This window comes from Galleria mellonella, unplaced genomic scaffold, assembly GCF_026898425.1.
Source record: "Galleria mellonella isolate WM207_F2 unplaced genomic scaffold, CSIRO_AGI_GalMel_v1 utg64, whole genome shotgun sequence".
NCBI lineage: Eukaryota > Metazoa > Arthropoda > Insecta > Lepidoptera > Pyralidae > Galleria > Galleria mellonella.
Window position 1 is genome coordinate 8,371,901 of NW_026442133.1, and position 26,208 is coordinate 8,398,108.

The window sequence follows — 26,208 nt, forward strand, 5'->3', positions numbered from 1 at the left end:
CTTTTTTAACGTTTCAAAACCTCTTAAATACCTATTTGAAGCTTAGTCGCTACGTACTATAAGAATTTCACATATATAGGTTATCTTCCTATATAAATGATATATATGTGGTCTGATGACGTAACTATATGTATAATACGTACGATGTATCACCAGAATACTCATTTTCTATCTCAGGATGTGGTAAAATTCATTTATAAGACGATAAAGCATTATAAATCAATGCAAAAGGTTTTTCCTAGAAATAACATATTAAACTAAGCTCCATGATACGGACTTGCCAATAATTCCTATCTGATCAGCGTGATTAGGCTAATATCTGTTTTTATGGGACTTTTTCATAAGAACAAGCATCTCCCTATGGGTATCTTCCTTTGTCCGTTAAAGAACAGTGAAGGGTTGATAGTATTGAGGAGGATATTAACAGTACCGGATTTAGGAGGTGGCATCGTAGGGAGACGTCCGCGGGCGTAAGATCCAAGGGGCAGCGAGTAATGTGATGTCATGAGATGTAAAAAAGACCCTAATTCGGTGTAGACGATAACCTTTTTTAGGAACCCAATTTTAGATATCGAACCCGCTATTGGCGATATTGAACCTAGTGTGAGCGACATTGAAATAGATTTTTTTTATTGTCAGAGTGGAATCCGTCCTAAATATATCCAGAAGCGTTAAGTACACCAAGACAAGCCTGGATATTAATCTACTATTATTGCTTCTCTTACTTATATGATTGCATATAAGTAAAATTTTACTTCAAAATAATGGTATTTTAATGTTAAATTTAGCTTGAAATAATTACTATCAGGAGACCGTCTCTACCGAGCGAATTGGCGAGTGCTGCAACGCCGGGGGCTGCAAGCACTGTGTACAGCACGAACAGTGCCCCGCTCACCATGTACGTGGTGCGGGCACAGGACGATACGGCTACCGGCAGCGGAGCTGTCTCGCTGGGAGAGCCTCTTGAGCTGAGAATAGAAACCACAGGTTAATGTTCTATAAAAACTTCGCACTACAACTTAACACCAACAATCAACGGTTTATTCAACTTACATTTCAGATTGTCGCTCTGTCTAGGAGGAAGTATAATTTGCTTGAGTATCTTGAGTTTACGATTCGAGAATCTTAATTTTCTATTAGTTATATGTAATTGTTTTTATATTTATAGACGGTAATAGGCCGACCGGCCTATTACCGTCTATAAATATAAAATATAAGAAAAATTATTCCATCAAAGTATATTTAGCTTTCGTAGCGAGTTTCTACTAAAAATCTAAATGCACTTCTTTTTTAGATGCAGCGGAGATTGAGGCGTACCATCTAGTAGCATCTTCACGGCTTGGTGACAGTTCAGTGCTATTGCTAGATAGCAGAGGATGTCCTACTGGGCAGGTTAGTAATACTTCTCTATTTATCAGTTTTCTGTGTAACTGAAATAAGCATTTTGCATTTATATGTACAGGTATATACTGTTAGTCATCTTTAAATATAATGATAGCCAGACACAGTTAGAGGTATAGAGGTTCATGACAATAACCCGCATGCAAGGCAAACGACATTGTATTACTTGGCTTGTCATCGTAGTGATACATAACAAGACCTTGTTTTGTATATCTATTTCAGGTTGACTTTCCATCATTCACTAGAAGCTGGTTCAGTGGGACACAGCGTTTGTCAGCTAATTTCAAGGCATTTCGTTTCCCGACATCTCATGTCGTGCGATTTGCTCTCATGGTGCGATTTTGTGAAAAGAAATGTCCAATTGTAAGTATGTGAAGAGTAATTTTGCTCTTTACACTAACTCTATTTTTCTTCAATTCCATCATATTCATAAGTCAAGTACATACTACATGGTAATATTTTACTATAACGCAGAATTTGGTAATTACAATGCAAGTCAGCTTGATTGCACTTAAAATAAAATTATAATTTAGTAACAAAACAAAAAATACTTGAATTGGAAACTTTTTTAATTTTGTTCAGACTAACTGCGGTACCCCAAATAGAACAGCTCGCGAAGTTAATGATACAAACGAGGCGGATGAAGTGATGGCAGCAGTAAGGGAGGCTGGTTGGGCTGGCGGGCGGAGTGGCGTTGTGGCACAAGGTGGCGCTGCTGGCTGCGGGTCGCCCACTGATGGACACGTCCCTTTAGAACTTGAGATGGTCGTCGGAGCTAGGGATATACTATCTGCTGATACGTTGGTGCGAGCTGACCATCGTGCTGCGTTGCGTAAGTGGCGTAGCAATATTTTAATAATTCAGTAAAACTACAATTGTATTTACGAGCCACTCAGCCAGAAAATACATATATATGGTAATGTATTCGTCAATACCGCGCCGAATTTGTGTCATTGATTGCAAAAAAGTGCAAAGTTAGGTTAATTTTTATAAAATTTTATGTAAACAATAGATTTTTACTCTTCAGCGGAAGAGGTTCAGACAAGCGGAGATGGAGCAATGGTGTGTGTACACGAGCTACTGCTGGTGGCGCTGGCGCTGGCCTGGCTCGCGGTACAAGTGTTACTGTTGTTGGGCTGCTGCGTTCTTGTTAAAAGGTGGATACTTTATTATATTATAAACTATAATCGGTGGTTTTTTTTTTTTTTTGCGTAAATTAGGATAAAAACAAAATATGTTTTCAAAGTTCTAAATTTTATTCAAATCCGGTGAACTGAAATATGTTTCAGAGATATTTTCTCCTACGAATGCTTAGGTTATGAAATGAGGGCTCTCATGGGGTTTTTTAAAAAGGGGCTAAAGAAGTTTCTTTAGGGTTGCCAATGCGCGCGTAATACTCTTGTTATTGCAGGCATTCATAGGCCACGATAATCGCTTATTATCAGGTGGGCCGTATGCTTGTTTGCCACCTCAGTGGTTAAAAAAAATATGTCAAGTTTATTTAAAATATATATTGTTATTATGTGTATCACGTTATTATGTATCGTTTATTTATGTACCTATGTACTTTCCGAGGTAAGCATATAGGAAAACTGCAAAGCTCACCTAGTCGCTTAAATAAATAAATAAACAATTTAAGGGTTGTATATAAAAAAACAACCTATTTAAAGAATGAGGAGGTTCTCTGCATTTTTTGTTTTTCTATTGTCTGCATGTTTTGTGTATGTTATGCATTATCTTCGCCAATTGTAAACCGAAATGAATTTATTTTGTTTTTTTTTTGACACAGATACCGTAATTTAGCTGAAATGAGTATGCAGAAAGAATACCAAGCATTCGACAATGTTGGCTTCGACACTGTTTCCACGCACCGCCGTGTACACTGGCCTGATCAGAACATCGATATATTACACACTACATAATTTTTTATTACACTTTACGTTAATAAACTACCTACGAATGAACGTTAAGTTAGATTACTCAGTAGTTGTCTTTTAATGAGTTAATAAACTTTAAAATGAGAAGATTTGTTGATAAAACATGTAAATTGGAAAATATACTTATTTATGACGTATGTTATTATATTAACATTAGTTTTTAAAATTAGTCTTATAAGTAAATTATTTCAGTGTGATTGGTTTGGTGTAAGTATTCGTATAAAGAAACGTGTATATTTTTAGATTGTAGATATTTTCACATACGTGGGCACCTACTATGTACATACGACTTATAAACTATCAAATATTAAAATATCTCTGACTTTGAGGAATAATTTTTTTTAAATACCTTTTCTATGTATACTAGTTGAATTCGCAACTGTGTTGGGATATTTTTTTTCTATCTAATGATCTAAATCTTCACGTAAAGACTACCATAAAATCCGTACTACTCGTATACCATCACAAATCATTAATGTTCTATTATTGTTTTTAAAGCGAGCTTTAGACCGAGGCGTACCTAAAAGGGTTGATTACTTGGACTTATTTGCAGAAAGGTCAGGCCATGCATGGCCTTATCAAGCTCTAAATGACATCTGGAAACGTAAGGGGGTAAATATATACTGATTCACGCAAGCAAATCTCTGGGATACAGCTAGTCTCTTGAGAAAATTATGATAGATGAAAAATAAAACAATAATTTATTTTTAAATCCTGACAGGTATATTCAACGTCTTATACCTAAATTACTAAATACAGAAATCGTAGAGGTCTAACATTCTACATAGAGAAATCACATAACAATTTAGGTATAAGCGAATTGTTACAGAGTGAGGCATGCTTACCTAGGCTACGAAATTTTTTTCATTTTCAGTCTACGTCATTTTTAGTTGAATTTAAAAAAGAACAGACTCAATTTCGCTGTACATTTGTACGATTACATTACGCGATATAATTTGTGTGATTATTTTATAATCGAAAACACAGACTCATGCGTTGGGCCATACTAAATTTTGATGTTTTTTTCTTTTTAATATTGAATTACGTATGTAGATGTAATACAGATAGCGTCCGCGTTGACGAGTGACGAATACTGAACATGTGTTTGAAGGCTATTGGTATTGATCATAGGGTAGCATTGCTAGAAGCGGCGTGTAGCAGGGGCGGCGATGGTACCGGCGGCGGCGCGGGCGGTGACTGCCTGCCCGAGCCCCGCGGCGCCGCCTGCCGCACGCTCTGACGGTTCGACGCAGCGTTGTAGTGGTAGCCGTCGAATTTATCACCCGTACTGGCTGGAGGGAATGTCGCTGTGCCCATATACATCACCTGCAAATGACAAACAAGTTTTTTCTTTAATTGATTTGGATCATTGAAAACAAATTAATTATTATGCAATGCATTATGCAACAGTGATATTCGTCGCCTATAGACATGAACAGTACCATGGACCTAACAGAGTATACTGTTGCGCCCTCATGGGCGAACCCCATGCAAAATCACTGGTTGTGTATTCATTAAAAATTTTTAATGGGTGTTAATGGAATTGTTACACTAACTGCGATATTGGCATTCGGCGGAGCACCAGTGAAGGATGATAAGTGAAGATGAAAACATGTCAGTTATCTTATCATGATTATCACAGCCTCATTGCTAGCAATGGGGCTGTAAGACCCCATTGCTAAGGATTCTTAAGGAATAAGTTAGTTATATTAGTGGCGCTTGAATATTTTCTGGAAGACTTTTTATACATAATATAATATATAAAGACTAAATAAATTGCAAAATGTGGAATTAATATAAAAAGCATTCGAGGTTGCCTGTATTTTTTTTAAATGACTGAAAATATAAGAATTACTGCGCCTGCGCTATTTGTTTACTTTGGTCAATGAGGGATGATAGGGGAAATCAGGTAACTTGGCGCATCATGACGAATTTACTAGTAATTAATCAGGATGATTTCCAAAGAGCTGTATGGTGGTCGACTTGACAAAGTATGGCGCAACCCTATTTCCAATCCCCTTCTCCTAGTGCATATTTTTTATGGATGAAGATGTAAATGTACACTTGCTAATGCTAATGATATATTAGGGCACCAGTAATGAAGAATAAAAGGGCAATAATGCCAGATACGATATTTCATTTCACTACAAATTTTAAATATTTTTCTCCAAAATAATACTTTCCGGCTTTATATATATATATAGTACGTATAATTCTTTTTTAAAATAAATTTTATTTTACAATTATTCAGGTAAATCAATTTTATCCCCTTAAGGGTTCCCCCTGTGACAAAATGCATAATTTTTGTGCCATTTTTTTTTTTCCACTATGTGAGATGTTTGCTATCTTGAAAATCCTCTGATTGTAGGTTTCTCAACTGCCCCGTCGTAGCTTTTTTTATCTCATTTATGTCCCCCAAATGCCGCCCCCGAAGTACCAATATTGGTTTTTGGGAACAAGAATAAAGTCACACGTATCTTTTGATTCCGGCGATTTTTAAGTGTTCGGTCATTTAATGGAATTTTTACTCAAAAACTCACGGACAACAAGAGATGTAGGGGCATTGTCGTGGTGAAGAATCCAACGCCCCTCTCGCGCCAATTCTGGAAAAACGTGTATATTGCCATAGAGCTTTGAGGGTCTGAGCACATCGACGTAGAATTTTCCATCAACTGTCTGGCCTGGAGGGACGTTTTTTTTGATGAACATCTTGAACGCTTTCTCGGCCCTCTCTGAATCTTTTTCCACTTGTGGACGGTAATGGTTCCTTCACAGCATCATCCCCATAATGTTATTCTGAGATCGGCAAAAATTTCACGGCCATTCTTGCCGAGTTTCGAGAGAAACTTTTTAAATGCTCTTCAACGGAAGCAAATATATACTGCCGAAAATTTCGTTAAAAACTTCATAGATGGCGTGACAAGCCGTTATTTTTAATCCGCACGGGGTCAGACCAGAACTGAAACATTGAAATAGGGACATAAGGAATGTCCTGCGCTTACCTGGCCTACCCATCTCTCTTTCTCGCATTCCAGAACACTTTTTACGAACTTTCCGGACAGACCTCGTATATATATACGAGGTTTGTGAAAGTTTATAAAAGTTTGTTAAAAATTTTATTTTACAATTATTCAGGTAAATAAATTTATGTTCAAAGTACTCGAAAACCCCTGTGACATAATGCATTGTGCCAACGCCGTTTCCACTGTGAGAAAGCGTCCTTGAAAGTCCTACTGGTTTAGGTTTCTCAGCTGTCGTAGCTTTTTTTATCTCATTTATGTCCCCCAAATGCCGCCCCCGAAGTACCAATTTGGATTTTTGGGAATCAAGAAGATAGTCACACGGGGCCAAATCCGGCGAATGGCTGGGGGGTGTTCGGTCACCGTAATGGAATTTTTACTCAAAAACTCATTGAAACAAGAGAGGTGTATGCAGGGGCATTGTCGTGGTGAAGAATCCAACGCCCCTCTCGCGCCAATTCTGGACGAACTCGTGCCACACGAGTTGTGTATTTGAGGCGTCTGGGCAACAATCGACGTAGAATTTTCCATCAACTGTCTGGCCTGGAGGGACGAATTCTTGATGAACATCTGGAACGCTTTCTCGGCCCTCTCTGAATCTTTTTTATACTTGTGGACGGTTTATCCTTCACAGCATCATCCCCATAAACAGTTATGAGATCGGCAAAAATTTCAAAGCATTCTTGCCTGAGTTTCGAGACTGAAACTTGATTACGACGCGCTTTCTTCAACGGAAGCGGGCTCCATGCCGACTTGGGGTTTCGTTAAGAGGTAACTTCACAGATCGTGACAAGATCCTTTAGAGAGTCAGACCAGAACTGAAGCATTGTTAGGGACATAATGAAGGTGTCCTGCGCTTACCTGGCCTCCACACTACTCTTTCTCGCATTCCATAACACTTTTATACGAATTTCCGGACAGATCGTATATATGTATATATGTATATATATATATATATATATATATATATATATATATATATAGCGATAAAATAAAATAAAATACCAGTCAAGTGCAAGTCAGACTCGCGCAATAAGGGTTTCGTACAAAATCATAATTTTTTTGGATTTTTTCTTTTACTTGTACTATATGGAATTGCTTCTTGCAAATTTTATGATTCTAGGTCAACGGTACCCTATAGGGTTTGATTCCCTTTGCGAATGTCAAAATATGCGATATAAATGGAACATAAACGTCCGTATCTTTTGATTGCGTCGATTTAGAAGTTTGATTTTATTCATTGCTTTAAAAGATTGTAGATCTTAATATATGTATATTATTAATTTCAACTTAATAACATCACGCGTTCCTAAGAAAAAGGGTCTTGATAGACAGAGGGACGGACAATGCAGTGATCTTATAAGGGTTCCGTTTTTCCTTTGGGAGCACGGGACCCTAAAAACTCCCTTTTCAACGCTGACATTAATATTATTTTAATATGATGAATGTTATTGTGAAACTAAAAATTTGTTCAACTTTTCAATATTTTTAAATTTCATCAAAACAAATTTTACTCAAAATTGCGAAAAAATACATAATTTGACAACGTTATAATCCGCGAGGATAGTATCAAGTCTGTAAACAAAGTAATATAATAGGTGCAATGTACATATTTAGTCAGAATACACATCTCTCTTACTATCTAACAACATTATCTATGAATATTACGTATTATAAAATTTTGTGAAAGTTTATAAAGACTGTTCAGATGTTACATTGCACACTGATGGGACGGATAAATTTATCGTGGTAATGTTTTCTAGTGGGTTAGTAGGTATATATCACTACAATAAAGCGATTTTTAAAAAAGCGTATCTTATAAATTCTACTCCTTATTCTGTGTCAATAGGTTACGCAACATTTTCTTTATTTCTGGTCCGAATTTGATGATTTTTAATCAAAAGGATATACATGTGGCCAATGCAATAACTTTTTGTGGAAATATTGAACTGTCTGAAGCAATTATGTATGTAGGTTTTAAGTATACCTGAGGTTTATACCCATCTGGTCCAGCCTCGTACTCGACCAACTGCATTCTACCATCGGGCAACAACACATGGAATGAGCCTGTCGCACGGTCGTCTTTTCTCTTTTCGTTGTGGCCAAAGTCAAGACTTACTGCATTATCTTGCACATCATAAGAGAAGTCATAATTCGCTGGTAACTGAAATTAATATCTTTAGTTGAAGTCCAATATTACTTGTGGTTTATTTCTTTCCACTAGATCCTTTAGAGAGTCAGAAAGCATTGTGAATGCTGCTAAAGAACTTTAATGTTAACGCGTTTATATATTTTTTTACGTCCATTTTTATAATTCATGTCAAACATGTTCACCATTTTCTCCACAGGAATCTTTTTTTATATAGGAGCTAATCAAAGTGACCACACCCAACCTGATAGTAAGAAGGTAATGTAAACGTGAGGGTCGCCAAAACAACAATATGTATTGTGTTGGCAAACATCAACTTAACAGCCATCAAATGCATCTCTTCACGCTGCTTTAATGCCGCACGATTATACATAGAGAAGAGAATTCTTAAAATGTGATAGCAATGTCAACTTATAACACTTTTGTCCACTCTGCTCCAACCGAATTTGATCTAATTATTTTGCCGAACGAACTTATAATAATATTTGCCGCCATCAACAACGGTACTTTATAAAATATTGTGTTATATTGTCAACAAAACAAACAATCAAATACTTTTTAGCAGTTAATCGCCTTCAATCTCAATTTTACCCCTCCCCCCTATTGTCTATATTGGATCCTGATATCAATATATATAATATAGTACTTACTATTATTCCATAACAAAAACTCGGCTTATTTTAGGGCAACAAGGGACTATGGAATTATATATATATATATAACTTAGACACTTATTTATAAATACATATTACGACGGGGCAGCTGAAAAAACAGAGGACTTTCAAGGAGCCTTCTCACAGTGGAAACGGCGTTGGCACAAGTGCATTATGTCACAGGGGGAGTACTTTGAAGGGGATAAAATTGATTTACCTGAATAATTGTAAAATAAAATTTTTAAAAAACTTTTATACGTACTTTCCGGACAAACCTCGTATATATAACTTAGACACTTATTTATAAATAATATTAATGAAAAAACATTAGTTTACCGTAGGCTCTTGTGCTGATTTCTTGGAACTTCCTCCGCCGATTTTCGGCGGTAAGTACTCTTGACCTGATACATTTGTCCAAATCGACATACAAGCAAGTAAAACCAACTGAAATATATGAATTAGCTTCTAGATAGGAAGTTGCGGAAAACGTTTGTTCCAATAAATTAGATGATACATATCTCTGTGTACGAGTAAATAGATAAATATCTACTTTTATGCAGTTGATTTATCAAGTCATTAGGTAAATAGTTGTAACAGATTACCCAGAAGGAGAATTTGTAAAAGTGGCATGCGTACCTCTGCTTCATTCGTCTATATGTCGTCATGCAATGATGTGCTTTTTTATACATATGTAGCTGTGTTTCGATTTCAAAAATTTTCAAGGGATAAGCCAGATAAATTACAGTATATCTACAAATGTTTAATACTTTTCCTCAGATATAATAGCGCACTAGTCGTACTAACACGAATGGTAGTGGTGGTGATAAATTCTAAAAGAGTATGGCGTTCAGGATACATGACCCCTAGACGCCATAAGATAAAATGATACACCAGATATCGCTATCTAATGGATTCGCTTGCTTCTAAGTAAACAAACAAATATAGCGACATTTGGCGCCTCATTTTATCTCATGGATTCGCTAACATTAATAAGCAGAAGACCACGCCTCACCTAAAAGGGAAGAGCATTGAGCAACCGATCCGGGGATAATCGCCCCCGGAGTTGAAGCCGAGGCAAAGGGGTCCGCCCCGAGGCCTCAACCTAACTCTCCCACCAGGAGGCTCAGAAGACCTATCGTCGTTGTAGTCGCGTAACAGTAACAATTTTGTAAATGGGTTCGTTTATCAATCGTGTAAGGGACCTGATGTTGTATCAATTCTTTCGAGTCGTAGACATAAAAATATTGACTTTTGTGTTCAACATCATGGGCATCATCAACGTGAACAGCATCATAGATAACACGCAAAATATACTATGATATATTTTGCGTGTTATCTATAATGCTGTTCACATATATAGACTTCCATCAGATGGGCCGTTCGCTTGTCTACCATTTAACAAATACCATAAAAAAAAAACATTATAATTATTATTGATGGTTAATATTAAATGAAATAATGCAAAATATAAATAACTAGGTACGAATATAATATTTACATTACCTATCTCTTGTGCAATTTAAACATTATTTTTATAAAATAAATTATAAAATATTAGTAAACTTACGCAGAAAATTGTCCACATTTTACAGAATATGATACTCTCTGGAGAGTCTAACTGAATTTGGGACTAAACGACGATACGACTGTATATATAAACCTCGAGCCACAGGGCTGCGGTTGTGGTTACCCCGCCTTTTGACATTTTTCATTAACTAAAGCACGACTCTATTGACAAAATTTCGAAATTAAAATTTTCAAGTCACTTGTATTTTGAACTCATTTTACAATCAGTGTGATAGTGCAAGTAACTATCTAATTGTATTCATTCGTTTATGTCTAGCAATGGCCGCGACTTCATAAGCGTAAGTAGAATAAAAAATAGCCTATGTTCTTCTTCATTTCAAACATTACGTCTTTCATTGAGATTAGTAAATAAAACACAAACACACTTTCACGATTATATCTAAGTAATCTAATTAAACCTAATAATTCAGATATTGCGGCAGATTATCTATATTTCTAAAAATATTTTTTTATTAAAATTTTAATTTTAGAGATTATAAAACTAAAATTAAAATCTTTGTTTAAGAGAAATCTTTATTTCAAGAAACAATATGAACTAAATTCGTAATAAACTTAAATCAAAATAATGATTTTAGTGCACTAAACTACAATTTTTTTTAATAGATGATAATGGAATTGTTAGAGGAGTTGGGGAGGTTAGTCCCCAATGCTATTACTATCGCTCCTGATGCGGTTGCCAATCCGCCTGCCAAGCTTGGCAACTACTGGCAAAACCCCCTAAGGGGGAGGCTTATGTTCAGCAGTGGACAGTTAAGTGCTGATATAAGACTGATGATGAATATATAATCTTAGTATTAATATTAACCTACAACTTGATATCGATAGACATTAAGTATTGTCGTCTGAGCAATGGTAATGGCTACAAAATGCTGATTAATACCTAAGATTCTTCATTATATTTTCAAAACCTGTATATCCTTATTAATTTTACGATTATGAATTATTAATTATGATTAGGCTCTAAGCATGACAGGTTGACAGGTTGATAGGTTGACAAATTTTTATATCGAAACAATTTGACTTGAACTTAAATATCGACAAATGTATCGAATATTATTACATAAATCATTAAACTCTTAGTACATCGTACAGTATACTAAGTCTATGCTCAACTCGACATTAGAATAATTTTGGTATTTTAAATATACCATTTCGGTATATCGGTAGCATCTATGTGGAATTCATAAGATTTGTATTGAAGCAATTTTAAGTAAAAGGGTGCATACTTTTATGCATATGTATGCATAGTTTAGAACGTTTAGCAAGTATTTTATGGGATAATGTAAATTAAATTTGGTAATTTGAGCAGAAAAAGTTTTATTCTGTCTGCTATGTGACAATGCAAGAAACAGAAAGATATTTAAAAAAAAAACAATCAATACCAATACACATTGGTTTATGCTATAAATCACAGATTAAGAATAGGGTTCACAGCTAACAAGTTTTTTAGACGATCTTTGTACAAAGTAGCTAGTATGCGTTTGCTAAACGGTTAGTCAATAGGAGAAACAGGAATTGTTACTAATGCGGACTATTAGTCTCATTGCTACCAATATACCCTATCAGACATTAATGGAAAAATATCTATAACGAATTTAATTTTTAGATACACTATCTAGGTACTTACGTAAATATTTATAATTGTTAGTTACTAGAAAAGTACAAAATATCTTTAAAGTGTGCGTTGTATATTGTGTACTTAGATAAATAATTAAAGATTAATCTATGGTTATGAACTAAGAACAAGGAATTACATTGTAATTCCTTGTTCTTACGTTATGACACAAAGTTTGACAGTGAGTCTTTGACAGTAATTTGACAGTGACAAGCGAATGACGATTTCAATTTCAGCCGATAAACATAAATGAAAGTAAAAAAAAAAAAACTGAATTCCTGTATTGAATCTGTAGACATAGTCTTTCTAATCTGTGTATTCAATTAATAAAATTATAAAGGTATTGAGAGCCGGTTGATACATAACATTATAAATTCTAATTCCAGACAAATTATCTTTTTGAAGACTAGGCAGCATGGTCTCCGACCTTAGCCTGTTCCAAACGGAACAAACGTACTAAAAAAAAAAAAATTATAAATTCTATTTCAATATTGTTGCTTAATATATTTTTCGTAGTAATTGCTAAATACATTAGAAACTGAAATATATAAAATGAATTCAATTTTACGAAGTAGGTGTAATTTTTTATGCCGTTCATTTTCCACAACCACCGTGAAGCAATGTGCTGTTCCTCCAAAAAAACCTCCAAAGCAGTTTTTTGCGCCAATAACATGGAAATCAATGGTTGCGACGGCAGTAGTTGCGGGGGGACTAACAGGTTTCATGCTTTATGTCAGAAAAGAGAAACAAGAAGCTTTAGATCGTGAAAGGAAACGACAGTTAGGCAAGGCAAAGATAGGAGGCACATTTGAACTAGTGGACTCAGAGGTAAACTATTACAAATCATTTTCTATATAAATTCAAAATGAGTATATTACATTTTTATTGTTAAATTACTGAATTGTTTGGAGTATGATTAGAACTATCTTTTTATTTGTATGGGTCTTTACAAAAAAATTACTAAATATTCTATGGAAATGTACAAAATTTTTATTTCTAGACTTAGTAGTTTTTCATGACCAGTCAGATTTCTTTAAATATTAAAGAGAGTGAATGGGTATACTGAAATTAAGTAGTATAGATTAACACAGTGTTTCTTTTTTAAACTTTTTGTTAATTCATTTAGTGTAGATGAATATTTATAATAAAGGAGTTGTTAAATCTATATAACACAATATGCAATGGTTCATTCATAATACTATTATATAAATATAATAAATAAATAATTTTATTTGTAGGGTAAAACAGTGAAAAATACAGATTTCTTAGGAAAATGGTTATTGATATATTTTGGATTTACCCACTGTCCTGATATATGTCCAGATGAACTGGAGAAACTAGCAGAGGTGGTAAAACTCCATGGTAATAATTTTGTATAGTATCTGTACTCATTATAAAAATGAAATTAAAAAAAAGTTAAAAGACATTAAAGGTAACCTGAAATATTTTACAGTTATTGTATACCTAAAAGATTTTTTAAAATTTTTTTTTAATTTGATTTTTTAACTATTCATGTAACTTGAGAACATTTTTCATCTAACATAAAGAGGTGTATATTGAAATTTAACTGTTTCAGATAATACTCCTTCATCACCACCCTTGCAACCATTATTCATATCTGTTGACCCTCAGAGAGATACCCCAGAGATAGTAGGAAAGTAAGTTATATTCTAATCAACTTGTACTGTATAACTTTGTTCATGACAAAAATATGCTAAAAGATATACACATTTTCATGTTTTTAAATTCTTTTAGATATTTAAACATGATTTTTTTATATTTATAGGTACTGCAAAGAATTCTCTCCACGGTTACTGGGTTTGACTGGTACAAAAGAACAAGTACAACAGGCTTGCAAATCCTACAGAGTATATTTTAGTGCAGGCCCACAAGATGTTGATAATGATTACATTGTGAGTAAGATTTTTAAAAGTAGATATTATACTTTATTCTTATTTTTGCTAAGGCTTTTGTTCAACTAAGTGCCTAATATGCCATTTATATCTTATTGGCTATTACAATTTTGTTTTTGTTATATTCTATATATAATTCTATTATAATTTTGTTTGCATGATCAAGATATACTGTGCCATCTCAAATAGTACCTGTAGTCTCAAATATATCAAATATAATGGCTGGATAAGTCATTAAGATCTTAAGAACTAACAAAGTTCTCCACATTCATAACATTAGTATCGATGATGTTAAGGCAGTTTTTAATCATTGTACTGTAAAATTTTCTTCAACATGAATAAAATTTTACAGTACAATGAAAAATTCCTATTTGCATGAAATTTATGCAACTTTCTCATTTAAAGAACCTGATTCACTGTATGCATATTTCACAAACAATAAATTTTCTTTAAAATATTTTTGCAGGTGGACCACACAATCATAATATACTTAGTAGATCCAGATGGCGAGTTTGTAGATTATTATGGTCAAAATAGAAATGCTACAGAAATCTATAATTCAATACTTGTAAATATTCAAAAGTATGTAGCAGGAAAGAAGACATCGTGGTTTTAATGCCTTATGGCATGTTACGAGTGAGATAGGCGTTTCCAAATGAGCATTCTAGTTACAAAGTATATTTTTTGTTTAAGTGAAATAAATTGTTATTTATAATATAAATTTTCATTTATTTAACGTTTTATTAGCTTGAGATTTTTGCATATAAGTTTTGATTAAAATATAATTATATTTTCTTTCCCTGACCATAAATTTTACACTAATTTGTTTAGGAAATAGGTAGAGAAAATCTAGTCCCAAAGGCCTCTACATTTTTATTTGATGGTTTTTATAATTAAGTAATATTATTATTGATTATATTTTACTGATCAATTAAGAGGGGTAGTCGAGATGCGACTATCCCAACTTATGGAGCACAAATGTTGTGCAACCATAAAAAACCTTTTAAATTTTAATATTCACTGATGTAATCAATTAACATATACATGGAGGAAATGAGGAGCGTAAGTAAATAAAATTGGTTGAAGTAATATAATAATTTAATAGTCATTTCTAAAAGTTTGCAGTCATCTTACTAGTTATTTTACTAATAGTGACTTGACCTGCAGAACTATGAATTTGTACTAAACTTTGATCTACTTGGTACAACTTCAGAGCTGTGCCTTCTAAAATTGGAGCTGCTATGCTAGCTATATTCATCTCTTCTTGATTTGTCGTTACCAATTTGACATTGCCAGCAAAACTAACATCACTGTTCATGTATGCGACCCCATCACCTGTATCCTTATTCTGATGCTCTAAATTATCTTTGGTGTTATTAACAACTAACACTTTGGTATTAACATCTGTATCATCTTGAACAGTGACTTCAAATTGGTTTTTTACCTCATTAGTTTGCTCCATCTCATTTTGTGTAATATTCTGTTCTGCAGTTATTACTCCAATTTCGTCGGCTTCTGTACTAATAATAAATTTATCTGTGACAATTATTGGTCTGCCATATTCTATACTCTTTACTAACACCATTTTCCTCTTATCAACTTTCTTTTTTGTCTCATGTATTTTTATATGTTTCACTAAATGTGCTTTTGTAGCGAATTTTTGCGTACACATCGCGCATTCAAATGGTTTTTCACCTGTTAACAATAATAAAAATAATATTAACATAAGATATATATATATATATGGAATGAGCTCCCTGCCGAGGTTTTCTCAAGAGACTATAGCATGGGGTTCTTCAAAAGGGGGGTAAAGAGGTTTCTTCAGAGTCGGCAACGCGCGCGTAATACCTCTGGTATTGCAGGCGTTCATAGGCTACGGTAACCGCCTACCATCAGGTGGGCCGTATGCTTGTCTGACACCTCAGTGGTATAAAAAAAATTTCAACTTCATTTTTCGCCTTACATGGTTTCTGGTTTATTAGAAATGGGAACAGCGTTGTTGAAATGTTAAGCTCCATTTACGTCGATTGCGTTATAAACAAAAACACGAAATTATGTCCAAAAATACGGAATTTCATTTCATGGTAAACTGCCTAACTAAAACGTCGAGTTAATCCATGTAAATTACATACTTCACCTAAGCAAATGCGTTAATTCCTGTCTCTCATAAAGCATAATTTTAATCCTCATGTGAGCAGATATATGCCTAGTTATACATATGTTGAAAAGTAAAGGAAAAGACGTTTCACTAATGTTTCTTTCAGCAGTTGTGTATTAGTACGTAATCATAATTAGCTACTTGCCAATTTATTTATTTTAAACCCCTTACAATTATCTTTATTTCAAAAACAGCTTTATTTGATAGAGAAAACATGAATTTTTTATCTTTTGGTTTGAAATGCTACGTATTTGTGTAAAAAAATAGTTGATAATTACTTATTGGAAACGGATAATAATGCTACCGAAAATCTAATGAGAGTATGAATAAACATACATACACACACACACATACACGCACACACACACACACACACACACACACAAAACACTGTGCGCACACATGCATATTTTACATAATATGACATATAAATCTTGAACACAATCATGCATGTCTATATTTAATCTTTATTAATTGTCTCTTATATTTTATTTGGTTATAGTTATATATTAAGTTTTGAGTTATTAGTCATAAATAAAATAATGTATACTTAAAAACAATTAAATAGTCCAAATTCATAAAAAGGATACTGTGACGATTATGTATACATGCGCATTTGATTATATATACATATCCGTATAAAGTTATGTACACAATTCTAACAATGAATTATCTTAAAGTTGCGCATTTACTATGTTCTAAAAATGCAGCTCGCTTTGTTACAGTGTATACAATATTGTACCTTATTGCAATCAAGCATTAACTCACTTTTGAACTTTTACGGATGAAATTGTCTTTGGTTGTTTACATTTCTTGTCACAAACATGGATTCATACTTGACCGTGATACAGTATTTCTACTAATACGGCGGGTAGAAGAAAATCCTCAGCACTTTGTATAAATCTAAATTCATATAAACTTGAAATTAGTTAGTGTCGAAGAATTTAAATTGTTTCATTTAAACTATGGGAAAGGACGGAGAAATAAACAAAATGATGTCTCTAATACTTTGGTTAAATAATAGGCAAGTGTGCTACATAATATATGTACGTACATACGTATAATAAAACAATATTATTATTACCTTTGCATTATATAAAATAGAATCTTTATGAGTAGGTACGATAAACATAAAATATGTTCATAATCATAAAACATTTTCGTTGCCTAAACTACCCTCACGTTACTTGGCGTTGATGTTACAATAAAAAAAAAAATTGTTTTTTGTTGAACACATTTTTTAATTATTACATCACTAAATATATATATTTCGATCGTTGATAAAATTGTTAGTTAATATTTACACCATTAGAAGGCATCCCTTAAAGCAAACTCAATAAAAAACTTACGTCTGATAAGTGATACGAGACATGAAAATATCCTTTTGAATCGGATATTCATATTTGTTCAAATAATGTTTTCAAACGGGTCGTTACACATAGTTTCATCCTCCATTAAACTTATTTTACTACGTAGATTTGATGTATTTAAAATAAAAAAAAATCAAAAAATATGTTTGATTTTAAAAATTGAAAAAAAATATAATTAAATGAAAATTAACGTGTGCCTATGTGTTACTACAATTAAATGCCCCAACAAATTGTTTATACACGTTACTAAATGCCCAAAATGTCGAAAGCACTGCTTACAATTGGCACGTTGAGACCCATAGTTTACGTCTGATAAGTCTACGATATTCTTTTGTGAGGATTACTTTGATGTATTTAAAATAAATCAATATGTTTGATTTTCAAAAAATTAATTAAATTTAACCTATTCTTAGATATGGAAAATGACTAATGATCTTTGTTTTTCAATACATGATATGGAAAATTATCCAATACAGTATAATACAGGTTCTATTGGTAAAATAAAAACCTGTCTGTTTGTCATCGAAATTTCATTGTCAACCGGAAAGACTAAAACGAACAGGGTCTCCACAGGCAAGCTCTTTAGACAGCACAAATTGAAGTATTTGAGCGATTTTTCTCCACTTTTTCTCAGCAAACTATAGAACAAATGAATTGAGTACTTAACAACGTTTTGTACTGACTTAGGACGTCATACGAAGATCAATCATGGCCGCTCCTTGTCAATCACAGATAAAAAACTCAGAATAATTTTCATAATATAAAATATTAATAATAATTATTATTAATATTTTATATTTAAAAAAATATATTAAAAAATACAAAAAACATACTGTATGATTGTTTACTTAGAAGCTACCATAAAGAAAAAAAATCATATTGCTACGACTGTCAAATAGCGAATTGTAAATAAACCTGTGATACAATACCATTAAAAAATGTTTAAAAAAATTATTGAAATTTCTGTATGATTGAAAAAATTCGGAATAAGCGAGGTTTGATATCACCTATACTATTCTATATTAAGAGTTAATTGAGCTATCTACATGAATAAGAACATAAAGTTTCTATATCTTCAGATGAAGGCATGTCTGCGGTTCTTATGCCGTTTCTAAGATAAATTATAATACCTGTATGCATACGACAATGATCCCGCAGTCGAGTAGCGTTGATAAATTTTTTGGGGCACACGCTGCAAGCGAAGGGTCTCTCTCCTGTGTGATACCTCATATGAGCACTTAGGTCCATCCGAGCAAATCTGCCAATATTATATTTGATTTTAAAGATTGCATTTTAAATTCTTATTAGAATCATGACATAAATAATAGTATTTATTATATTTAAAAATAAATCCCAATGAATTTTCGATCGGATCCTTAGGTTCCATGTTCTAAAACAGTGTTTTTCAAGGGTTTTCAGGACATGACCGAACCCCCCAGTAAGATAAATATATCGCGACCCCCGATTTACTTTTTTTTTGTTAATTTGTATTATCATACAAATGTTTAAATTATCATTATTCTTATTAAATCTATGTTTATAACTTCGTTTTTATTACTGAGGTAATTTTCGCAACCCCCCTATAGAGGCATCGCGACTCACCAGGGGGTCGCGATCCACACGTTGAAAAACACTGCTCTAAAAGGGAGACAATTTTTGACCAATTTGTTTTTTGTAATTTTTTTTTAACGAAATTAAAAGGCGACCCAGTTTCATAAACAATAAGATTGTGTTCCAAACAAAAAGCTCACTTTCAATAGTGGCAGACCCAGTTATTTTGATTTAAACACTAAACTACTGAACCAATTTTGATAAAACTTCTTTGGGACCAATCTGAATATGCTTTCAAATAAAAATATAATTTTCCAATTCGGTTTACAACTGACGAAGTTATGAAGTAAAAAAAAGTACAATCGAATTGAGAACCTCCTTATTTTTGAAGTCTGTTAATAAAATGAATGCCGTGAAACACGTACATGCGTACTTCCATAACGATTAACGTATGATGAAAACAATGGGATTGTTCTAGAATCTTCAAAATAATGAAAGATTTTATAATACTAGTCAAGCAAACAAATATTTATTGATTTGCAAGAAAATAAAACTCTTAGCAGGCGTACGAGTTCAAAGTAACGAGACAAAAAATTATATAATTTTCGCTATAGTGCTCGCTATAGTGGAGGAGGTCTCATCTTACCTTTTCCCGCAAATATTACAACTGTATGGTTTTTCCCCTGTATGAGTTCGCTGGTGGCATTTGAGTGACGGTCCCGAGGTGAATTTGCGATCGCACTTATCACACGAATATGGTCTCTCGCCTGAAATATTGACAGCGTACTATTAAGAAAATTTAAATATATAAAGGTTTTACCAGAATACACGTACATAAATATGAATATGGGTGAATTTAAAGAATAGACCAAAGTAGTTATAGGAGGGCCATCAATTAACTTGGTCTTGGTCAAATAGCTTGATATACAGTTTGCGAGTTCTTCTTTTGTCTTGCATTGGTACATTGTACTTTATTTCCTTACTCGCCTATTATATCATCCTGGAAACGAAATGGAATAGTGACATTTTATATTCTTATTTCCAAACCCGTTGGGTTAATAAGAGCCTTGTATAATTTTAAGAGTTAATTGCTTTAATATAGTGTAATGATCGATTTAAGTAACGCCCTCTAACGGTACATTGTATTGTATTAGCCGTTAACTGTCCACTGTTGAACATGGCCTCCCCCATAAAGGGAGTTTTGCTAGTAGTCACGCTTGGCAGGCGGATTGACAACTGCAGTTTGGCTTCTGGTGATGTTTTAAGAGGAACGCTGCTGCTCATTCCTCGACTCCCTTAGTCGCTTCTTACGATACTCGCGGGAAAGGATGGGGTGGCCTATTCTATATCGGGATCTACACCGCGAATACGATACATGTATAAATAAAAATAGATAAGGTATTTATCAGTGTTACCTGTGTGCGTTCTCATGTGCAACGTCAGGTTGGAGTTCTGTATGAACCTCTTCCCGCAAGTGGAGCAGATATAAGGCTTCTCGCCGGTATGTGTGCGGTGGTGGGTATTCCGTGTCGACTCGTGACGGAATCTATTTGTATTGAAGCTCATTTTACACAATGGCTTATAAAATTAATAACGAGGGATATAGTGAGAAAGTCGATCTGAAGCTAATCAGAAATAAAAAAAATTAGAAGAGACAGATATAATATTTTTGTTTAGAATAATAAATGTATGCCTAAACAAAAAATATTCTTATATTTTTAGTAGCCTTTGTCATATCCCATTTCTAATGCCTTCACTTTATATTACTATAATTATGGTTCGATCATATGTTTTGGAAACAGAACACATATAAAAAAAATATTTTTTTGTTATTTAGTGAAAACAACCTATATTAAAGAAATATTGCGATGACTCTAAAATATTATTCTCTCAAGAAAAATCCAGTGTGTAGTATATTCTATGATATTTGTGCCTAAGGTTGGCAACATTGTTAATGGAACACTTCTTCTGTCTGTCATGACGCCCTACATAAAAGTGCATTTGTATTTTAATTATTACAATTTTTATACAAGGGAAAGTTGAAAAAAAAAATTGATTACAAGGGACAGTTATTTAAGCGAACAAATCACATTCAATGTTTTACAACATTATACAGTGTTATTTCAATATGTCAAGATTACCTTTTGTCGCAGTAATTGCACGCGTAAGGTTTGCGGTCGGAGTGCACTAGCCGGTGGGAGGCGAGCAGGCGCGGCGACGGGAACGTCTTGCCGCAAGAACAGGCATATGGCCGCACGCCATTGTGGCGCGCTATGTGTGCTTCCAGCAGTTTACTCTCACTATATCTGTACGATAATTAGCGACAGACATAAGCATGCCGGCAATATTTATTGCGTTTATAGCATAATTTTTAACTCCATACTGGAATCTGGTCTTAAAGGGTTCTTAAATCTATAAAATCATTAATAAAAAAAGATAAAAACATATAAAAAAATTTCAAAATCAAAATATACACAAATTACAGACAAATTGAGAGCCTTTATTTACAAGGATTTAAACTTTTCAAAAATTTTAAAAGGTTTAAAGAGTGATATAAAGGTATAATTAATAACATCAACTTTTTATATAACTAGAAAAAATGATTAGATCGATAACTTATTGGGCAACTGTTATATATGAACGTCATAGATACACTTTAGTGTGTTATTCACCTCTTGTTGCAGATATGGCAAGCATGTTTCTTCTCGATCGTTTCACCGGTGTGAACACGCGAATGTCGTCGTAGAGCATATAGTTCTGTAAATGGTTTGCCGCAAGCCTCACATGCATATCGCTTTAGTTCCATGTGCCGTTGGATGTGACGATTCAACATTGATTTTGCTGAGAAACATTACAAATAACTTTTGTAAACAAGTATATCAAATAACAAAGAATATGAAGGAGTTCAATATGAAACTCATTTATTTTCAGAAATTTTAAAATAATTTCATTATTTTCAGAAATTAAATCGTATATATAAATAACTCTATTAAACATAACAAAATATAGTAACATTTATTTAATTATTTATTTTTCACTTTATTGCACCAAAAAGAAAAATAACAAATACAGTATATATTAATGAGAAGTGGTACAAAAGGCGGCCTTATCGCTAAACAATCTCTTCCAGACAACCTTTAAGTAGAGGACATTAAGAAAAAAACAAAGGGTAGGTGACGCACTAATATATAAATATTATCATATATAAACATATATACATACATATATATATATATATATATATATATATATATATATATATATATATATATATATATATATATATATATATATATACACACATACACAATATATATATAAACGAAGAGATATACATACTTAAGCTAGTTTTTTTGGGAAGATATAAAGGAAGAAGCGGAGGTTATTGACACTGCGTAAAGTATGATCATTAGCCTCACTGAAAAACAAGAATCGGTCTTTTAGATAATCAGGAGCAGCGGGATTAAAAAGGATTGTGTGAAAAAGAGAGAGGATATTAAAATTAAGATGAAAATGGATAGGGAGCCACTTGAGTTAAGTACGAAATTGAGAAATGTGATCATATTCGCGAAGACTAAATATGAAGCGGACACATAAATTTTGAAGACGCTCAAGTAGATATCGCTAAAGCGATATCAAAAAGAGGGGCCAAAGAGTAAATCTGTAGATCATCTGCATAAAGGTGGTAAAAAGATTGAAGTTTCGAAGTGAAAGTTCTAATAAATAAGGCAAATAGAAGAGGAGATAAGACGCCACCCTGCGGCACACCAGCTGACGTATGGCACCAAGAGATAAAACGTCATCTATGCGAATATGTTGCCGACGTTCTTGACGACGAACATTCTATACAAGGAGGTACAATATTCCATTATTTAATGTTACCACAGCTATAATAGATTTATTTATAGTATAGTGGCGATAATGAATATGGAAAATGGATCTCCTTGAGAGAGACCTTTTCCTGTATATCATACGAGCCCTTCATTACTTCCATTTGCTATGACTACAATTCTATAGATATTTACAAATTTTGTTGTTAATCCCAATTATTTCCAATGTCATAATCATGGAATGAATATTTACATTATTATAAGCAATATCAATATCTATAAAAAACACAATAATCGACTTATTGACCATAATGTCATTTATTAGTCTAGTAAGGTTGCCCAAACAGAAATAATTTCTTATAGTTCAATATGAACACTTAATTAAAAATTTTTATTACTTAGGATTATTTATATTTACTTACCTTTAAATTCTTTCTGACACTTGTTGCATCTCCATGTAGGACCCATTTCATGTAGTGCAGAATGTAATCTTAGATCATGTTCAGAACTGAATGAATTTTTGCATTGTGTACATGAATGTGATTTTTCAGATATCTCATGTTTTTTCATGTGATTTCTTAATAGTTTCATTCTAAGGAATGTCTAAAAAATATAAAGTTAAATATAGTATATATAATTTATTCAAAAATAGTACAATATAAAAAACTGTAAATAAATGGAAAGGAACTTAATTCCTAACTATAGTTCAATTAACAATTGAACTATATAATTTTTGGTTGGATATAATATTATTTATAATGTAGCATTATATATAATATAGAATATTATTTAAACTCATTTTATAAATATTTTTTATATTTACCTTTGAACAGAATAAACAACTATATGATTTCTGCGCTTTATTAAGTGTTTTAATCTTTGAAATCACGTTTCCTGAGTATGTATTGCAATCTGTAACAAAAAAAAAATATAATAATTACCAATATTTGTTTATATTATAATAATTATTCCTTAGATTCATTATTTCAAAATTCTAATAAAATAAAATATAATATTGTACCATATGTTACCCACTCACACAACATAACTTACCTTCAATTGGATTTTCATGAATCTTCCTGAAAATAAAAGAATATATTAGTAACAGTAAACTATAATAATGTGTATTACATTATTATAATTATTTTACCCACTTTTTACTTTCTTTTGCATGTTGTACAATAAAGAGACCTTCATTATCACTTGTAATATCATCAAAGTCCTCCAGATATTCAATATCTGTAAATATATATCAAATTAGTAATTATAATATTACTCTTCAATACAGTAGAATTTCGAAAATTAGAATTACAAAAGAAATACAAAAAAATATCATATTAATGAATTGAATAACTTAACAAATAACATTCTGGTTTTTAAACTTTCAACTTACTAAGGCAATTAATTTTAAGTATATTTTATGAGTTGTAGAATAACAGTTTAATTATAAATGTTTAACAGTTAAGAAATTTCAGGATTTACAAAAGATCTTATTGCAATTAGTTCTGGATATCAAAAATTAATTTGACTAACTTCACATTACAGAATCTGCTTTTTAAAATTTTTAAATTAAGAAATTAAAGATAATGCATATATTGGAGATTAATAGAAAAGAATGACTATGTTTTAGCTTCCTTAGGATTTTCTCTTAATGAGGTTCAAGTTAATGAACTTCAAGTATATAGTATGAGTTTAAAATATTTAACACATCAAAATAACTTTATTTACAAAAATATATTTAATATTAATCATACAAACCTCTTATTTCAGATTCAGCCTTGATTGATGACTCTGCTAAATTCTGTTCTTTAATTACATTTTCTACACTGAAAAAAGTTAATATAGATTTAAGATAAATATTTTTTTATAGAATAAATAAACACAATAAATGTAAATATAACTTACACTTTGTTAATGAGTTCTTTGGTAGAAAATTCTTTTAATAATGATTTTAGAGTACAATATGATTTTTCACATTTAACTTTAAAGTCATAACAATATTCAACTTGTGATCTACACATGTCACAAATTTTTAATGGTAGGCCATCTTCTGCGTATGCCTGTGTATGGGAAATAAAAGTTAAATCTTAAAAGTAAGTGCTTAACAAAAAGAAGAAACTGGAACATTTATATAATATTCATATAAACTGTCAGGGATTCCACAATAACCCAGTTCACATAAAAAAATTTTTAAATATTCTGATATGATAAAAACTTGTTTAAATATCAGATTATAATACCATAGGTAATTAAGAACAACAAAAACCTGGGTTTGACTTATGCACACCCATGCATCACATAAGCACTTCTGTGCAGTTTTTATTAAGTATACCTGTGTATGAAAAGATTAAATTTTTAATACTAGAAAAGTAGCAAACAAGTGAACAGTGATAGTTCATTTTTAAGGACCCCATACTATCTCTAGGGAACAACATTTTAGAACGTACAAGCAACTAAATAATCATTGAAATGCTAAATAATAATGATTAATTTACTTACTTCAATTGATGTGAATGAAGATAACATACACAATACAGAGGATACTTTATTATCTACTAGAGGAACCATAACATTGTTTACAGTGAGGCATATGCGGCATACATTTTGTAAGTTGCATTCATTTGAACTAAGATAATCTAATAAATCAAAAGGAATTTCAATGGCAATGTTATCATCCGGATCATTTTCCTTCTTTATATTTTCATTAGTATTAACTTCCATATTGTTGCAGCACAGTTTACTACCACGGGAAAGCTATCATTATAATAATAGGTATTATTATTTAGTATTTAATAATGCAAAATAACAGAAAATATGCTTTAAAATTTGTTTTTTTTTTTTTTTTTTTAGTACGTTTGTTACGTTTTGAAAAGGCTAAGGTCGGAGACCATGCTTCATAGTCTTCAAAAACATAATTTGTCTGGAATTTAAAATTTGTTTAAATGAAGTAAAACACAGGGTACTTTATTATTATTGTTTTTCTAATCTGTGACATCTAAGCAGTTACTTAATCTATGACGAAAG

The 26,208-nt window shown here is 32.4% G+C and overlaps 4 protein-coding genes across 6 annotated transcripts in view; 2 read left to right on the forward strand and 2 right to left on the reverse strand.

Annotated features, from left to right (window-relative positions):
- Positions 1-3,666, forward strand: part of LOC113512589 (uncharacterized) — a 35,578-nt gene extending 31,912 nt beyond the window's left edge. The window contains exons 9-14 of the mRNA XM_052900139.1: positions 809-987; positions 1,295-1,392; positions 1,624-1,764; positions 1,984-2,233; positions 2,429-2,558; positions 3,191-3,666. Coding sequence (XP_052756099.1) covers positions 809-987; positions 1,295-1,392; positions 1,624-1,764; positions 1,984-2,233; positions 2,429-2,558; positions 3,191-3,323 — 931 coding nt within the window. The 3' untranslated portion in view covers positions 3,324-3,666. The remainder of the gene's footprint in view (positions 1-808; positions 988-1,294; positions 1,393-1,623; positions 1,765-1,983; positions 2,234-2,428; positions 2,559-3,190) is intronic.
- Positions 3,667-3,949: 283 nt separating this feature from the next.
- LOC113512629 (pro-resilin-like) lies at positions 3,950-12,489 on the reverse strand. 3 transcript variants are annotated; one of them, XM_026896534.3, is made up of 5 exons: positions 11,628-11,731; positions 10,728-10,888; positions 9,497-9,604; positions 8,346-8,522; positions 3,952-4,664 (listed from the first exon to the last, which is right to left on the reverse strand). In XM_026896534.3, exons 2-5 carry the CDS (start codon positions 10,743-10,745, stop codon positions 4,464-4,466), a joined length of 504 nt encoding a protein of 167 aa, XP_026752335.2. In that variant the 5' UTR covers positions 10,746-10,888; positions 11,628-11,731; the 3' UTR covers positions 3,952-4,463. The 3 variants fall into 3 exon arrangements, with proteins under 3 accessions (XP_052756101.1, XP_052756100.1, XP_026752335.2); XM_052900141.1 differs by lacking the exons at positions 10,728-10,888; positions 11,628-11,731 and adding an exon at positions 12,375-12,489 and having other exon boundaries at positions 3,950-4,664; XM_052900140.1 differs by lacking the exon at positions 10,728-10,888 and having other exon boundaries at positions 3,950-4,664; positions 11,628-11,673.
- Positions 12,490-12,811: 322 nt separating this feature from the next.
- LOC113512424 (protein SCO1 homolog, mitochondrial) lies at positions 12,812-14,996 on the forward strand. Its single transcript, XM_026896306.3, has 5 exons — positions 12,812-13,190; positions 13,601-13,724; positions 13,939-14,020; positions 14,149-14,275; positions 14,742-14,996. The coding sequence occupies exons 1-5, from the start codon at positions 12,915-12,917 to the stop codon at positions 14,889-14,891; spliced, it is 759 nt and encodes a 252-aa protein (XP_026752107.1). The 5' UTR covers positions 12,812-12,914; the 3' UTR covers positions 14,892-14,996.
- A 359-nt stretch (positions 14,997-15,355) lies between these two features.
- On the reverse strand, positions 15,356-25,969 carry LOC113512286 (zinc finger protein 583-like). The gene is made up of 13 exons (XM_026896071.3): positions 25,684-25,969; positions 25,090-25,244; positions 24,943-25,010; positions 24,339-24,423; positions 24,238-24,263; positions 24,008-24,096; positions 23,607-23,787; positions 22,027-22,195; positions 21,496-21,660; positions 20,770-20,900; positions 20,001-20,121; positions 18,934-19,061; positions 15,356-15,970 (listed from the first exon to the last, which is right to left on the reverse strand). The coding sequence occupies exons 1-13, from the start codon at positions 25,903-25,905 to the stop codon at positions 15,387-15,389; spliced, it is 2,124 nt and encodes a 707-aa protein (XP_026751872.2). The 5' UTR covers positions 25,906-25,969; the 3' UTR covers positions 15,356-15,386.
- Between the last annotated feature and the right edge of the window lie 239 nt (positions 25,970-26,208).

What these genes read in the sequence shown, in the direction of transcription:
- LOC113512629 (XM_026896534.3), bottom strand. An exon ending in AATCAGCACAAGAGCCTACG is followed by an intron (nt 8,523 to 9,496) that starts GTAAACTAATGT and finishes TATTAATTTCAG; the next exon opens with TTACCAGCGAATTATGACTT. An exon ending in CAGATGGGTATAAACCTCAG is followed by an intron (nt 4,665 to 8,345) that starts GTATACTTAAAA and finishes TGTCATTTGCAG; the next exon opens with GTGATGTATATGGGCACAGC.
- LOC113512286 (XM_026896071.3), bottom strand. Translation starts at nt 25,905, where the DNA reads ATGGAAGTTAATACTAATGAAAATATAAAGAAGGAAAATGATCCGGAT. An exon ending in GTGTCAGAAAGAATTTAAAG is followed by an intron (nt 22,196 to 23,606) that starts GTAAGTAAATAT and finishes AATGTTTCTCAG; the next exon opens with CAAAATCAATGTTGAATCGT. An exon ending in GCACATGAGAACGCACACAG is followed by an intron (nt 20,122 to 20,769) that starts GTAACACTGATA and finishes TCAATATTTCAG; the next exon opens with GCGAGAGACCATATTCGTGT.
- LOC113512424 (XM_026896306.3), top strand. Translation starts at nt 12,915, where the DNA reads ATGAATTCAATTTTACGAAGTAGGTGTAATTTTTTATGCCGTTCATTT. An exon ending in TTGAACTAGTGGACTCAGAG is followed by an intron (nt 13,191 to 13,600) that starts GTAAACTATTAC and finishes TTTTATTTGTAG; the next exon opens with GGTAAAACAGTGAAAAATAC. An exon ending in AGAGGTGGTAAAACTCCATG is followed by an intron (nt 13,725 to 13,938) that starts GTAATAATTTTG and finishes TAACTGTTTCAG; the next exon opens with ATAATACTCCTTCATCACCA.